General features: G+C 37.7%; 1 protein-coding gene across 6 annotated transcripts in view; it reads left to right on the top strand.

Moving 5' to 3' along the window:
- The window catches only part of LOC140736047 (extracellular sulfatase Sulf-2-like), a 321,216-nt gene that overhangs the window by 207,672 nt on the left and 95,975 nt on the right, over window positions 1–17,569 (top strand). For all 6 annotated transcript variants that reach the window (XM_073061757.1, XM_073061759.1, XM_073061754.1 and 3 more), the window contains one exon: window positions 8,345–8,584. In XM_073061757.1, the coding sequence (XP_072917858.1) occupies window positions 8,345–8,584 (240 nt within the window). The remainder of the gene's footprint in view (window positions 1–8,344; window positions 8,585–17,569) is intronic.

The raw sequence follows: 17,569 nt of genomic DNA, 5'->3' as shown, positions 1-17,569 counted from the left end.
CCCCCGTTTGTCAGCGAAAGATTTTCAGGAAGATTTAGCAGACTCTGGAGTGGTGGTGCACTGTTCTACTGTGCAGTGACACCTGCACAAATATCACCTTCATGGAAGTCATCAGAAGAAAACCTTTCCTGCATCCTCACCACCAAATTCACCATCAGAAGTTTGCAAAGGAACATCTAAACAAGCCTGACGCATTTTGGAAACAAGTCCTGTGGACTGATGAAGTTAAAATAGAACTCTGTGGCTGCAATGAACAAAGGTATGTTTGGAGAAAAAAGGGTGCAGAATTTCATAAAAAGAACACCTCTCCAACTGTTAAGCACAGGGGTGGATCGATCATGCTTTGGGCTTATGTTGCAGCCAGTGGCATGGGGAACATGACACTGGTAGAGGGAAGAATGAATTCAATTAAATACCAGCAAATTCTGGAAGCAAACATCACACTGTCTGTAAAAATAGCTGAAGATGAAAAGAGGATGGCTTCTACAACAGGATAATGGTCCTAAACGCACCTCAAAATCCACAATGGACTACCTCAAGAGGCACAAGCTGAAGGTTTTGCCCTGACCCTCACAGTCCCCCAACCTAAATATCATTGAAAATCTGTGATAGACCACAAAAGAGCAGTGCATGCAAGATGGCCCAAGAATCTCATAGAACTAGAAGCCTTTTGCAAGGAAGAATGGGCGAAAATCCCCCAAACAAGAATTGAAAGACACTTAGCTGGCTACAGAAAGTGTTTACAAGCTGTGATACTTGCCAAAGGGGGTGTTACTAAGTACTGACCATGCAGGGTGCCCAAACTTTTGCTTCGGACCCTTTTCATTTTTTTTTATTTTGTTATTTTGAAACTGTAAAAGATGGAAATAAAAAATTAATCTTGCCTAAAATATTAAAGAAATGTGTCATCTTTAACTTTATGCCTTTTGGAAATCAGCTCATCTGTTACTCAGTTAGCTATTCACAGTAACAGAAATTTTGACCGGGGTGCCCAAACTTTTTCATGCCACTGTATGTTAATTGACCTGAAACAAGATTTCTTTAATCGCCATTATATATGTATATTGACGTAATGTTAAAAATGGATCTGGCATTCTAATATCCTTGCATTGGTTAGAAACATTGCAATAATAATAATTAATTTACTAACTGTTTTGTAACCAAATCTTTAATAGGCCTTCTGGATTTATTATGTTAGTCCCAAGGTAATGAAAATGTCATCAGTTTGATTATATTCCAGAACAAATTATACATAAAGGAGATTTTGCACAGCAACCAACCATTACCATTGCTGAAATAGATTGCACCGTACATGTATATTTGTGGTTCTTTCAGAGTTTTGACAGAATTGCAAATGCATCACATATTTGTCACACAAAGTAAATAGATGCCTTGTCTTGCTTTAATTTTATAATTAAGATAGGTCAATTGGATACTCTGACCCTGGAACGGAGAACAGATAGCTTTTATTGAACCATTGCAAAATATCGAGATACAGTCAAGCAAGAGTACATATGTGAACATTATTTCAGTACTTCAAGCTTATCATGTTTATTAAATATTTTCAAATATTTCCATAGATTATACATATGGGAAAAGAAATGAGAGGCTAAAATTGGAACACCAATTAAATTCAAAGGTAATAAAAGAGTCAGTGGTAATCATCAAACAGAATACCATTAGCCTTGATGATGGATGCCTGATGAAATGGGATTCGTGCTGAATAAGGTGCTTACAAGGGGTTGGTGAGGCATAGAACACAGGAGTAGGGTTTCATCCCAGTGATTTCATTGATGATCAACCACCCACATGCACTAATCCTCTATTAATCCCATTACCTTTTTAACTCTCCAAACATCCTTGCTAACTATCTCCAGTTTCTACCACTTGTTGTATACTAGAGCAATTTACAGAGGTCAATAAACCTAACAGTCTACGCTATATATCTTCAGGTTGTGGGAGGACACTGGAAAATGCAGGAGAAACTCACACACTCCTAGGGAGAACATGCAAACTCCACACGAACAGAACCTAAGGTCAAGACTAAACCCGTTTCAGATGTGCTGTAGCAGCTGCACCACTGTTCACCCTGAGTACTGTGTCACTATTATGCTCCTTGATGCACCACTCCTGGCTGCAGGAGAGTCAAAGCTGCGTGCAATTCTGTTAGAAATTTTTGATTTTTATTGGGTGGTTATACCTATCAGGATGGATTAAGCAGGCTAGGACTCCAATCTCTAGATTAAGATAAGCAGATGAGTGCCTCAACAGAGATCTTCAAAGCGATAAAAGGATTCCACAACCTTTTTGTGGAGATGTATATGAAACCTGCCCCATAGATTTAATTACTGGATAACTGACAATATATTCAAAAGGATAATCAGTCAGAATTTTTAAAAATAGTTAGAACATGCAAATTGCTACCACAAGGAGTAAATGGGAAAAATATCAAAAAGCATATAATAAGAGGTTAATTATGGCAGGGGGATGGGAACCAGAGCACCAGGTCAGAAAGTGAAGGGATGGGGAGGAAGATAGATGTCAGGGCCAGTAACAACGGGTAGGTGCAAATAGATACAATAGGAAGGATAGTTTGAAGTGTCTGTATTTTGATGCTAGGAGTATTATGGGTAAAGGTGATGAACTGAATGCATTGGTCAGTACATGGAACTATGATGTTGTGATCATTACAGGAACGGTTGAGAGAGGGATAGGAATGGATGCTTAATGTCTCAGGGTTTCAAAGTTTTAGAAAAGATAGAGAGGGAGGATAAAGAGGTGGGGGAGTTGCATTACTATATCATAGCTGCGCTCAGAAGAGAGATAATGGAGGCTTTGTTCACTGAATCAAAATGGGTAGAATTCAAAAATAAGAAGGGTGCAATCACCCTAATGGGATTGTACTACAGACAATAGCTACCGGGACATTGAGGAACAGATATGCAGGCAGGTTAAGGAGAGGTGTTGTCATGCGGAACATCAACTTCCCTCATATAAACTGGGTCCTTCTGAGTGCAAGATGTTTAGTTTGAGCAGTTTTTTTTGGTACATCCAGGAAAGGTTTCTTAAATCAATGGGTAAACAGTCCAACAAAAGGAGGGTCTGTACTGCACTTAGTGTTGGATAATGAGCCTAGCTAGGTGATCAAGCTTTCAGTGGGTGAATGGACAGGGAACAGTGACCACAATTTCTCAAGTTTTAAGATACCTATAGATAAGGATAAGTATGGACTTCACGAGAGAGTATTAAATTGGAGCAGGGCAAATTATGGAAGTATTAGGCATGAACTAGGGAGAGTTGACTGGGAACATTTGTTTTTGGGGAAGTCCACATCCAACATAGATGTTTAAGGACCAACTGCACAGAGTACAGGACAGGGATGTTCCAGTCAGAAGGAAGGACAAGGATGACAAGGTAAGAGAAACTTGGATGTCGAGAGCAGTGATGAATTTAATCAAGAAGAAAATGGAAAATTATTTAAAGATTAGGAAGCTACAGCTCAGGAGGATTATAAAGAACCCTAAAAAGAACTCAAAAAGGAAATTAGGAAAGCCAGGAGGTGCCAAAAAAAAAGTCCTTTGCAAGTAGTATTAATGAGAATCCCAAAGCTTTCTATACAAACATCAAGAGCAACAGGATAACTAGGGAGAGGGTAGGACCACTCTAGGATAAAGGGGGGAACATTTGCTTGGATGCGGAGGATGTGGGTGAGGTCTTTAGTGAGTACTTTACATCAGTATTTACCAAGGAGAAGGATGTGGAGGATAGGGAGATCATTGCCAAGCATATTGATATGCCAGGGAAATTTGAGGTGAAGGAGGAGGTAGTGTTACAGTAGGTCTCTGAAAGAGCACTGAGATCGATAAGTTTTCAGAGCTGATAGGATATACCTCAGGTTATTGAGAGAAGCAAGAAAAAAGTTTACTGGGCCTTCATCAATGTCTTCAAGTCTCCTCTAGCCACAGGTGAGGTCCTGGAGGGCTGGCACGTAGCTAATGTTGTTCCATTATTCAAGAAGGGAACCAGGGATAATTCAAGAAACTATACACTGTTGAGTCTCACATCAATGGTAGGGAAGTTACTGGAGAGAATTCTTAGGGATGGGATTTATGGGCATTTGGCGAACCATGGCCTAATTAGAGAGAGCCAGCATTATTTTGTGAGGGACAGGTTGCGTTTTACTGACTTCTATGAGTTTTTTGAAGTGATGATGAGGGTGATTGATAAAGGGTAGAACATGGACGTTGTCTACATAGATTTGAGTAAGGTTTTTACAAGGTCCCTCATGGGAATCTCATCCCGAAGATTTAGATGTGTGGGATCCATCATGAATTAGCTGTTTAGATTCAGAATTGGTTTACCATAGAAGATGGAGGGTAATGGTCAAAGGGGTTTATTCTAGCTGAATGTCTGTGATTCGTGGTGTTCAGCAGGGATCTGCACTGAGACATCTGCTGTTTGTGATGTACTGTACACAAGTGAACTGGATGAAAATGTAGATAATTGCAGATGATACAAAGACTGGAGGTGTTATGGATAGTGCAGATGACTGGCAAAGAATACAATGGGATATAGATTGCTTGCAGCTATGGCTAGAGAAAAGGCAGATGGAGTTTAACCCAGCCAAATGTGAAATATTACACCTTGGTAGGTCAATTGCAAAGAGACAGTACACTGAGAAGGGCAAGATTCTTAACAATGTTAATGAGCAGAGTGATCTTGCTGTCCAAGTTCATAGCTCCTTGAAAGTGGCACAGGGTGGTTTGGAAGACAAATGGCATGCTTGCCTTTGTAAGTCAAAACATTGAAAGGTTACAGCTTTTTAAAACTCTAGTTAGACTGCATCTGCAATATTTCAAATAGTTCTGATCACTCCATTATAGGAAGGATATCAAGACTTTGGAGAAGGTGTGGAAGAAGTTTACCAAGATGTTGCCTGAATTAGCGGACATGTGCTATAATGAGAGATTGGACAAACTTGAGTTGTTTTTTCTGGAGTGGCGGAGGCTGAGGGAAGATTTGATAGAGGTTTATATGTTTATGAAAGGCATGAATAGAGTTAATAGACAGTTTATTTTTCCAGTGGTTGAAATGTCTAATACCAGAAGGCATGCATTTAAGGTGAGAGGAGCTTATTTCAAAGGAGATGTGAGGTTCTTTTATACAGAGATTGGTAGGTAGCTAGAACACACCTGGGGAAGTAGTAGAGTCAGAAACATTAGAGAATTTTCAGAGACATTTAAATAGGCGCATGAATGTGAGGGAGATGGAAATATATGGACATTGTGTAGGCAAAAGAGATATTTAGTTAGACATTTGTTTACTAATTTAGTTGGTTGGGTGCAAAATCGTGGCCCGAAGCATCTCTTCCTGTGCTGTACTATTCTATGTTCTATATAAGGTTTAAAGATAGTTAAAGCTTAAATATAGAGTATGTGTGGAAGAAAGCTCTTTTGGAACTTCAATGTTGGCATAAGAAATGTCTAAATAAGCAATTTTATATCTTCATATAATTTCAAATGTCATTGTAACCTCTGTAGAGCATTGCCACAGAGGTGAGGATGCATAGGTGTGGAAATATATCCACTAATTTGGGAACTGTATATCCACTTTCTGAATGCACAGACAGGCTTACTGTTAGCATCTTGTTCCAGGCCAGTCATGGATCAGGAAAGGTGGTTGCACAGTCTTAGAGCATGGAAGGAATCCATTCAACCCATTAAATCTATACTGTTCAATGCAAGAGAAATACCATTCATCCATTCCCTCATATCCACCACATTGATTAACTTCTTGCTTTTCATGCCCTTATTGATTTCCTGTTTGAATCTCTTGATTATGGCTACTTTCAATAAGAGCACTGGGATCCATTCCTGACCATTTATTAAGCAAGTATTTTCTTCTCATATCACTTTGGGTTCTTTTGCCAAACACCTTAATTATGAAGCAACTGTTATTTTTTTTTTTAAATCACATAAATGCCTTCTCTTCATTATAACTGGGATTCAAGCCTCTTAAAATTAGTCTCTATTTTACTACCCATTGCCTGTTGTGAATACTTGATTCATCTATGCAGAATATATATTCCCAAAATCCTGATTCTTACTCTAACCAAGCAGGTTTCACATTACAGAGTCATTATAATCCATAAGAATTGATGTATTGTTTTCTGCTAAAGTGCAGCTGTATTTAACTTTTGCAAGATTTTTTGGGCTATGCGAGTAATTACCTTCCTGCATCAATTAGAAGCTGATTTTATTTTGGCAACCCTTCATTATAGTTCAGTTTAACTTTACCTCAGAATCAATAGGAAGCTATTTTCTGTAGAAATTAAGTTTTATTTTAGTAAAGTTTTCTCAAACTTAATTCTGATATGGAAATTTAAATGTGCAACAGCATAAAACATAATAAGTAATATATTATGCTTGAATTTAAGTTGGATAAAATGTGTTTTCAAGTAACATCATATCATTTTTGTCTGTAACATTCTGTGTTTTTGCCTATTCTTTCTAAGTGATTTGATTTTGCTGCGATCTGCAAGATTTTTTGTGTGCATTGGGGGGAGGGTGTGATACCGGTTCTCGTCATTCATCTGATTTCTTTTCCTGCGGGGCTGGGGGTGGCTTGTTGATATTGCTGCCAGTGAGCGATTTAAATTTGGAACAATCTGGGTTGGAGTTTGAGGTTTTCGCATTTGGCCCCATTTGATTTTCTGCGGTGTGAGGGTGGAGTTTAATGCACATGTTGTATGATTTAATTATAGACAATTTATAAGTCTTTTTGTGTGTCAGGGTTTATTTTTTCTTTGAACTTCCATGTTTTTTTTGTTTAGTGGCTATCTGGAGAAGACGAATCTCAAGAGTTCTGTACTGCATACATACTTTGATAATAAATGAAGCTTTGTTTTTAAATCTTTGATTACCTGGCAGTATTAACCATGAAATAAATCATTAAGAAAGTTGAAAGATCAACTGGAACACCTTTAAATATTTTTGAAAAGTATCTATTCTCTCCCTTCCTTATATATATATATCCATCCATTCAATAGTCAGGTACCAGAAGAAAAACTTATCTGAAACCTGCGCTGTCTGGTGGCTATACCTACTCATGGGGAAGGCTTCAGGTGTAATCCTGATGAAAAGCCAATATCTTGGGTTCCTAATGCAGCCTTATGTTGAGTTTAATGTTGACTGGCAACTCCTGTGACAACACTGGTGCCAAACTGAATCGGTGTCTGCCGTTCCTTTGGATTCGTCAGCTGTATGGAGAGGAGGAGCCTGCTGCATGAGCAACAGCTTGCTCTCCATATCATAATGCCCTGGCTTGCACCCTAGGTTGTGTATTAACTGATCATAGACAGCTGGGATACAGCATGCATGGTCAACCCCGACCAGTGGAGGTCTCACAGTCAGGTACCATCTACGGAAAATGAAATAGAGTTACCATTCCAGGTTAAATACCCTACTGCTGAGGGATCTCCAACTTAATGGTTAAATATGCTTCTCTCTCCACAGAAGCTGCCTGGCTGTGTTTTCCAGCAGTCATAACTAAAGGTTGATTTTCCAAAGCTAATATTCCTGAAGGTTCTGTGAAATAGATAGTTGATTTAGAAAATGGTAATGCATGTGAATGACAATAGAGCTAATGACTGAATTAGGAGAGAAAACACGAGGAAATCTGCAGATACTGGAAATTCAAACAACACACACAAAATGCTGGTGGAACACAGCAGGCCAGGCAGCATCTATAAGGAGAAGCACTGTCGACATTTCAGGCTGAGACATCGACAGAGCTTCTCCTTATAGATGCTGCCAAATCAGGAGAGAAGATGCCTTAGGGCCTTTAGAGATAAAACTAAAATTCTGATTTTGATATTGTTACCTGCAGATTCTGAAACTTTTAATTAATGTTAGAGTTAAAGCTGCAGACCTGCCTGGGATACATAATTCCTTATTTAATAATGGCAATTCTATTGAAGTATTTGATTAAGGTCACTGAGGAATAATGATGGAAAATAAAAATGATATTTGTGACTGCAGGTAATAAGGTAATGGTTTTCCACTGACACTACGATGTACAAATGTTTGTAAGTAATTATCCTGATTTTCCCACTCAAATTTTGAAAATTTAATTTTTGTCACTGAGCCAAAGTCAAACTGACCTCTCCAGGGATTTGTCTGAGACAAACTAAACACTGTGAGTAGTAAAAACAGAAAATGTTAGAAATCTCAAGCAGCATCTGTAGAAAGAGAAATAGTCAGTATTTCCAGTCTGCAACTCTTCATCAAATGATGTTAACATCATGAATTCTGAGCAATGATAATTGCAATTTGAATAATTCTAGGATCTTTGGAAGTGATGAACAAGACAAGACGGATCATGGAACAAGGAGGAGCTCATTTTACAAATGCTTTCGTGACAACACCCATGTGCTGCCCTTCAAGATCTTCCATGTTGACAGGGAAATACGTCCACAATCACAACACCTACACCAACAATGAGAACTGCTCTTCCTCCTCCTGGCAGGCCACACATGAACAGCGTACATTTGCTGTGTATCTGAACAGCACTGGTTATAGGACAGGTAGGTTGTTGTAAAACATTGCAGTCTGTTACTGTCTTCATGCTATCTATTCAAAGTGAACTGAATATTTGTAAGAAAAAAGGTGTGCGTGCAAATGGGGGGGATAAATCTTTCAAGTAATGAGGCTTACATGTTAATGTGATAATATTTCAGTTGAAGAACTGAAGGGTATTTGGGTCAAGCATCATTTATAGAATTCATATTGACACTTCTAACTAACAATACACTTGAGAGCAATAAATTATTATGGGGCTTAACGTGTGATGCTGTGTGGCTGAAGGAGTTTTTGGCATTCATTTGATGGGAGACTCAAATCTGGAAAAAGTGATGTGCTATGCAAAATGCAATATGTGAGGGAGAGTTCTGAATGACTACAATCTGTCTGCTCTGAACGCATTTACTCCACATTTATCAACACTGTCACTAAAACTCTGTCTGGTGAAAATTGCCCCACAAATACATAAACTCCATTTGGATCATCAGTGGCTCTAATAACACTGAGTAGTAATTATTTCTGAGCCTAATTTCCCCCAGCATTTCATATAAAGTCATAAACATTAAGGGAAAGATCTTCATGGATGGAATTTATTTAAGTTAATGGAAAGCAGATGTTTGCTAAGTACATGAAGATTATATTTCTTTATAAAAGTTAGAATATATTTCAGTAGAAAGTGATTTTTTTTTTCAGCCAGGGTACTTAATAATCTTATGGCTATCAAAAAATGACAATATGACATCTTCATTGTCATCATCCATAGTCCAGGTTTGTACTTGGACATGGTCAAACCAGCCTTGGATAAGGTTAACCTCTTTTGGTTTTTATTGGAACAACCTGTATGTGCTTTCAGATTGTGTCTGAGGAATGTTTGAAGTTACTGATTTTTTAAAGCTGGCTTAACAACTCAGATGAAACTAGAAAATTCCACATGGCATTCCAGGTAACTTAACACTGCTGTAATACATTCCCGGAAAACTGGATAGTGCACTCATAATAAAAACATTTTAAGATGATATATTTTGCAAGACACTTCATGCATCACAGCTCCTTAAGCACAACACAAAATTAGTGGCCAGCCTCTGACAATAGGTAATTTTTGATAAGCAATTAGAGGCAAGTGTACTTTATTTAAGAACTTAATTTCCCTTTTCAGATGAATGCACCAAACATTATTACGTTAGGTAAGCACAGCAACAAAAGTCTTGCAATGAAGTCTTGCAATGGTTGGTGGCTTTTGAGGAATTCTTCTAAACTAAAAAATTATCTATTTCTTAATACATTGCACTTTATTTAATGAAATAATTAAAATTATTGGAGAAGCTCCCTTCCTTTGCCAGTAATATTTTTTACCTGCTGGCCTTGATGTTGTTCCATGCACAGGTAAAATGGTGACCATCACAGTGAAATTTCCAGATCCGTAATTGAAGAGTATTCACAAAGAATTCAGAGACATGAGTTCACATTGCTTCATGATACTTGTTGAATCTAAATTCAAGTAAATAATCTGGGGAAAGGCCAACTATTCTATGTAACGATGACAATGAAAATTACTAGGTTGTTGCAAAAAAAAAAAAACCATGCTTCATCGATACCCTTCAAGGGAGAAAGTTTATTTACTTATCTATTTCTTGAGATACAGTGCAGAGTATGCAATTCCAGCCCTTTGAGCCATACCACCCAGTAACCCCCAGTTTAACCCTAACCTAATCATGGGACAATGTACAATGACCAGTTAACATACCAACCATTATGTCTTTGGAGTGTGGGAGGAAACCAGACCAGAGCACCCAGAGGAAGTCCACCCAGACTCGGGGAGAACATACAAACTCCTTACAGACAGCGGCGGGAATTGAACCTGTAAAGCATTGTGCTAACCACTACTCTAACCGTGCCACCCTGTCATCTGTCATCATGCTACTGTTGAATCCAGATGAACACCATGTAATTGACCCTTAAGTTGACCAACTAGCTATTCAGTTCTATTATTACTTCCGTGTTCAAGAAATGGCGGCACTTTGGACACAGGCATGAAGAAGTAGTCCGTAGAGCTCTTGAAATTGACTCCAGAACTCATGACGTCTCATGGCACTGAAACCTCCTCCCGGTTACCGTCTATACTCCTCTCTCAGCTTGATGAATTGTTGCTTCTCCATGTTGAACAATGCTTGGTGGAAGTACTGTATAGAACAAAGGCACAGAACGTTCTTTGGTGACTTTAATGTCCATCACCAAGAGTAGCTTGGCAGCACTGCTTACGGCCTTGAGCTGTCCGAATCCAACAGGTAGTGAATGGACTGATATGATGGGTAACCTATGTAACCCACAGGGTCACCCAGCTTGCGTTCGTCTAGGGGAAACAGCCTTTGGCCCCACCAAACTGGGTAATCACGTTTGTGTGGATGCTGTGTAATGTTCCCCAATTACAAACCCACAACGCAAAATATCAGACAGTACACCATATGAACTTTATGAATCTTAATCTGAATATAGGGTTAGTAATGAAAATTAAAAAAGGGCCCAAGTCAAAGTCACTTTGGAGCTCACTCAGTAGTCATTCTTCACCATCGGTCTCCTCCGAGCATCGCCAACCTTCGGACCCTCAGGTCCCAGTCCACTCCGTCCAGTGGTCACCACACGAGTCCTCCCTCTTCCTCTCTCCTCAACAAAAGACCGCGAAAAAAACATCTTTCCAGATACAAAAGACAAAACAACAATCTCTGACTGGCTAACATGCATACTACAGTCCTGTTATCTCCAGCCATAACCCAAACATTGCTGCTACAGAGAAACTGTTACCTCAGCAGTGAACACTACAGAGAAGCCATTACATTAGCCTTAGCAGTGAAACATTACAAAGAAGCCATTACACCTACTAAATCTTGTCCTCACAAAACTACCTGCTGATAAACCACCTGATGTTGGCACAGTTCGTAGAAGTGGTTGACTCACAGGGTTTCCAGTAATAAAGTCCTGTCTTCACATAGAAAAACTCTCATTAATATTGTGTGGTAATATAATTGTGTTGCATGGGACTGATTCACATGCAGTCTGGCAGCTCATAACTGGGCATCCACAAAGTGTAGTCGACTAATAGCAACAGCATAAAATGGGCACTACCACGGTTTGTTGCCTCGTGACCTGGCAGGTCCCTCACTGTACCATCATTATTAAGGCAGGGGATCAAGTCCTGATTTAATGACAAGTATAGACAAGAGCTGAGAGCACTATTAGGCACCCCCATAAACAATGAGATGCCCACAGTACAGTTCTGCAAGCACAATAAACTGTAGAATGGTATTCAATGAACAGTTAAGTGTACTCGTGGCCAAAGAAGAGTTCCTACATTTAGTCATGGTTGGTGATGGACAACTAAAGAGCTAATGAAATGAGGCAGCTTTAAGTACATCTCCTCCCTCAGTAACACTGGAACTCCGCATGACAGTGTTATAGGCAAGGCTAAACATTTGCAACCACTTCTCTCCAGAAATAACAGAAAGATGAATCATCTCAGCTTCTTCCTACAAACCTTACATTCATAGAAGACAGACTCCAGCCAAATTTGATTCACTCCATGTCATATCAAGAAACTGATGAGGGCACTGGATAACCAAAGGCTACAGGATCAGTTAATATCCCAGCTGTGGTACTGAAAACCCGCACTCCAAACATCACTGGTCCTCCACCAGCCAAGCTCTTCCTGTACAGTGACAACTCTGACATCTAATTGACAATGTGTAAAACCACCCAGTCCACAAAAAGCAAGACATATTCAATCCATATAATAATCATCAAATTAGTCTAACATCAAGCAATGAGATACAAACTGTCATTAACAGTAATATCAAGAAATATTTAGTCACCAATTCCATTGGGTTCCATTAAGTGTAGTCAGCTCCTGACCTTATCACAATCTTAGTCTAAACATAGAACAAAGAGCTAGATTCTAAAGGTGAGGAGAGAGAGAGGGAGAGAGAGAGCGACAGACTATTCTTGAAACCAAGACAGTATTTGATTTTCTGAGGTATCAAGACAGATTGAGTTTCAACCTGAAACTTTAACTATCTCTTTACTCCCCAGCTGCTGCTTAACCTTCAAGCAGATTGTTTGTTGCTCTATATCTATCTACAGTGCACATGCACTTTGAAGGACCAATCATTGTCTGTTTCCAAATGACCTGTGTCAGATCAGTGCAACTTCCATAAAATGAGTTGCAATTTTTCACCTAGGGTACTCCAAAAGCATCTCTCAAATTTACAGCCTCTATCATGAAAACAGACGTGGGATGCAAGTTCAATGAATACCCATGACCTGTACATTCCTCCATGTCACACTTCTGTTATTCAGAAACACAATACAGTGCTGACCCTTTGTCACTGGTCTAAATTCTGGAGCTGCCTATTTACAGCACTGTGCACTGCAGCAGTATGTTCAGCAGAAGGACTGCAATGATTCAAGGACACGGCTGACTAAAATCTTCTCATGGTCAATTAGGGATGAGCAATACTTGCTGGCCTTGCCAGCAGGCACAGATCCCAAAACAGAAATGACAAAAAGTGTAAGGGTGATTTGCCCGAACTGTATAACTCAGATAGTGGACAATGTGAGCATGAACAAGCGGGGGCTGACTTCTTCAAGAAATTTCTTAACAGCGGAGGAGCACTTTGACCTGGACTCATTAAAATCTATTTTTCTTTTACAATTTTACCTTCGAAAGTGATATTTTAAGGACAATGCAAGTATGCTCAAAATAGTAATTGTACACGGTGTTTCAAAAGGTGAATTGGATAGTTTGAAGCAATTCCTAACGTAGCTGTTTTCCCCCCATACTTGGTGGATTGGATAGAACATCTACGCAAATGGAATACAGTCCCTTTCAGCATATTTCTGATAATAACACATCCTTCACTTAAAGTCAGATTTGCAAGAAGCGAATCAGCATTCATGAGATATTGTGCTCTGATGAAGGTTGATCTTTAACCTTTTTCATGATCATCTGCCTCACCAGCTGTTGTCATAATGAAACAAGTAATTCCAATCCCATTAACCTATTTGATAGAGAGTTCAAATTTTTGGAATGCGTTGTTTGATTGTGTCTACGTCATGGATACAATATGAAGTGAGCCCTTCGGGCTGTTCAAGCTGTGCTGCCCAGCAAGTCCCCAATTTTAATGCTGGCCTGATCATGGGACAATTTTACAAGGACCAACTAACTTACCAACCGGTACATCTTTGGACAGTGGGAGGACACCAGGACACCTAGAGGAAACCCATGTGGTCACAGGGAGAACATTGAAACTCCTTACAGGCAGCAGTGGGAATTGAGCCCAGGTCACATGTACTGTAAAGCATTGTGCTACCCCACCATGTTCCCATGCTGCCCCAATTACACTACTATGCCATCCCATTTGACTAGTAATCCTGTCCGTAAAACAATGGAAGGTGTTATAAATTATTTTGTGGTTTCTTCTCACAGTGGATGATAAACACTCATAAATAATTTTGCTGTAAGTATTCTCTGTTTATTTAATTGACATCCTTTACTGAGATAAAGTGTACTGAATAGCAGTTGTGACTTCTATTCACATTTCTAGCAGTAAAGCACATCAACCTTGGCCATAGGTAAATTGGTCTGTGAAATCAGTTCCAGTTGGCAATTTCACTCTGGCCCTGTAGGGAACAGATGATGGAAAATCTAAAAAAGGTTTTTTAAGATAACATTTTATAACTTCCCTGACAGCGCAGCGACTTCTCTTGCTGAATACCTGATTCTTTCAGACTAGGAAGCTCCATGATTCAATTAGAAGAATTGCAATACAAGTCCAAATGCGTTCATATCTCATTGGATTTAGTCGTGCCATGGGGTTGATATTATGTCATGCCAATATAAAAATTATAAATGTCATAAGGTGTGACATTTTCAAATATAATTCTGAAAAATAGCCATTTTAATAATTTCTATTTTGCTGGAGAAAGTCACCCATTATACACAGATATTCAGTTAATTCGACTCTTGTAAAAGTTTCTAAAAATATACTGGTCACCACCATCATTCTGTGAATAACATACCAGATGGAAATCTACATGTTACCAAAATGAAAAAAAAAGCTTGGCTATATCCCTCATGGCTGGACAGCATATTTTGATGCAATTTGTACCCTGTTGATATATGATGAGCATCTAACCTTCCTTGTCTTAAACAAAACATTAAACCGCATGATCAGATGTCTGAGTTCTATCTCTTTGGCTCTAACAAGAATGTTATCTTGTAGTGATCGGGATGCTGAAACAGCAATAACCGAATAATCTGTTGGTCGGAATTTATAGGAGTGTGACCTGTAATAATTCTCCTTAAGTTGCCTTGAAGAGGAATACCAAAAATTTGACCTTGGAGCAAGTATAGTGTGATGGTGTTTGTGCAATGTGAAATAGAAACTGAAACACTCTACCATCCAACCACTGTCCATTATATCTGTAGTTTGTTCAATTTCAAATATTGAAATTAAACCCAATGTGACATAAAATGGAAAGCAAATGTATAACTGAAGTATAGAGTAAGTTTCAGTTGTTGAAAACTATTATTAAATGAAAATAAACTGAAGATCGATCTTTGGGGAGGCCCTTATTTAAATAACAGGAAATTGATAGATTTCGAACCATGCCATATGCCCAGATAACTTCTTGATCACTTTCTTTCAATTCAGATCTGTAAATCAAAAACCAATAATTAAGAGATTCTGGGTTTCCTCAGCAGAGCATTGAGTCTCTATATTAATAAATGAATAAATAATAGTGCACAAATTTTGTGAGAATGTTGTTCTAATCGATATTTTTTGGTTCCTTGTTTAATCAAGATTGTTTCAGTTACAAATACTAGACAGTTTGACACCCTAATAACTGACACAACAAGTTCTTAACAAAAAAACAAACTTTCTTCAGACTTTGCAAATCCTCAAGTCTTTCAAGTGGACTGGTGCAATACATTTAATTGAATATGCGGGAATTATCATGTCTTGGGAATCTATCCTGCATCATCTTTTTCATCAGAAGTCATTTTGGTTGATCTTTATAAAGACTACTCAACCTCCAGCTTTTTAAAATGATAAGATATAAGATTTGACTGAATAGCTTCTTGTTACATTCTTTGATCGAACACGGTTATTGAACATATAAGTAGTTATGAAGTAATTTCTCGTCTTGTAAGCTAATCATTATTCATTTCTAGAAAAATTATTTATCTGTAAATATTGAAAATTTCAAACAGTAATATTTTACAGACCCACAAGTAAGAAAAATATATTTTATTACAAATGTTTTATTTCAAAACATTATCAGATATTGCCTTGACATTGAGTTATACTTCACAGCTAATTTTTTTTTCTTCCTGGTTGTTTGAGGTTTATTTAAACAGAAGTCCTACGATGTTTCTATCGAGTCTATGCAGAATGTAATTGATACTCTCTGATTTACGCATAAAAGTGTTTTAGCCTTTAGCTTTCAGTGAAACTTCTAAATGTTCTCTCCAGCCTTTGAGATTGCCTAAAAGGTTGCTCAGTGACAACTGGCAAAACATTCCCTAATGAAATATCTTTGGGGAAATTTGCTTTGACATTCAGATTTGGAACAACTTATTTTGACACTACAAAAAGCTTTGATCTAGTAATAAGTATAACCTCAGAAAATTATTTTGTGCTTCTGAAGAAAAAGCAGAGGTTAGCTAAATATCTCCACAAGAAACATCAATAGCTTGTTTGCCTTTAAATAGAATGTTCTTGAGATGTATGCACAGTTTGAATCAAATAACAGTGCATTTTGTGATATGTCTTTAGTAATGTACTTACCACGGATCACATCAAAACTCCAAAGATGTGAAAGCTCTTACACTTATAAAGAGAAATTACTTTCACTGTTCAGTTTTCAATGCAAATGTGATAAAAGCAAAATGCGTAATAGCTATTAAGAGGTATATGGATAAGAAAAATGGACAAGAGAACCAAAACAAATCAATTTTTTTTTTCACAAAATCAGTTCGGGAATGATGGACCAATACTCTACTCTGCTTTACAATTCAATTACTCTTTACCAAAATATGCATGCCATCTATAATTTAATGGAATTAAGAACGGGAAACCTATTCTAATCTACAGCCCATTTCCATTTAAGTTATTCACAATACCTAATCATATTTTTGATTTGCACTTATAACCACTTGGTCCATATTTTTAAATGGATAGTGAGATCTGGAAGGCAAGAATAGACCATAAATGCACATCTCATGACCAGATATAGTTTTACTTCAATGCATAAAATGAAATTAACTTTAGTTTACATAAAATATTGATGGTAATAATACTCTGCATTTCTGCTTCCCTTTAACTGTATCACATAACAATAATTTATTTAGTTATGCTTTTCTTCACATAAATTCACCAAGAACACATTCTTATTCCTTATCTGAAATATTTTGATACTGATTTTCAAATTCAGTAAACTCAAATCTCCATAACACAGTGTATAATATAGATATTTTGATGGCTGTTGAAACAATAGTTATATTTTAAGAAATATCTTCCAGTAGATGCCATCACATAATTTTGTATAAGTTAGTGTGTAGATAAGGTGGTAGGTCTGTAGCATTTTGAACTCTTTTGATTTTGCCCATCATAATGAACAGAGACGAGTAGATTTGCATTCCATTTAGTAAATACAAATCTGTGTACTAGCAGCTTTTGAAATTATGGCTTCTAGGGTTGGAATATTTAAAAACTATCAGCTCACATAATGTGATGTTCAACAAGCCCTAATACTGGTCTAGTTATTTGATTATTCAATGTAGTTATTTTTTAGTGTAATAATCATCTGTAGTATATAATTGGCCTTAAAATATCGGCACTTAAAATCTTTATTCTGCTTTTAATTTTATTTCCTAGCTGTGATTTTTAATAACTTTCTTCAAAACAATATATAATATACTGAATAAATCATATGTT

Source organism: Hemitrygon akajei, chromosome 11 (genome assembly GCF_048418815.1).
Source record: "Hemitrygon akajei chromosome 11, sHemAka1.3, whole genome shotgun sequence".
Lineage (NCBI taxonomy): Eukaryota > Metazoa > Chordata > Chondrichthyes > Myliobatiformes > Dasyatidae > Hemitrygon > Hemitrygon akajei.
The sequence above is the reverse complement of the archived record's forward strand: the minus strand, read 5'-3'. Positions and strand labels throughout refer to the sequence as shown.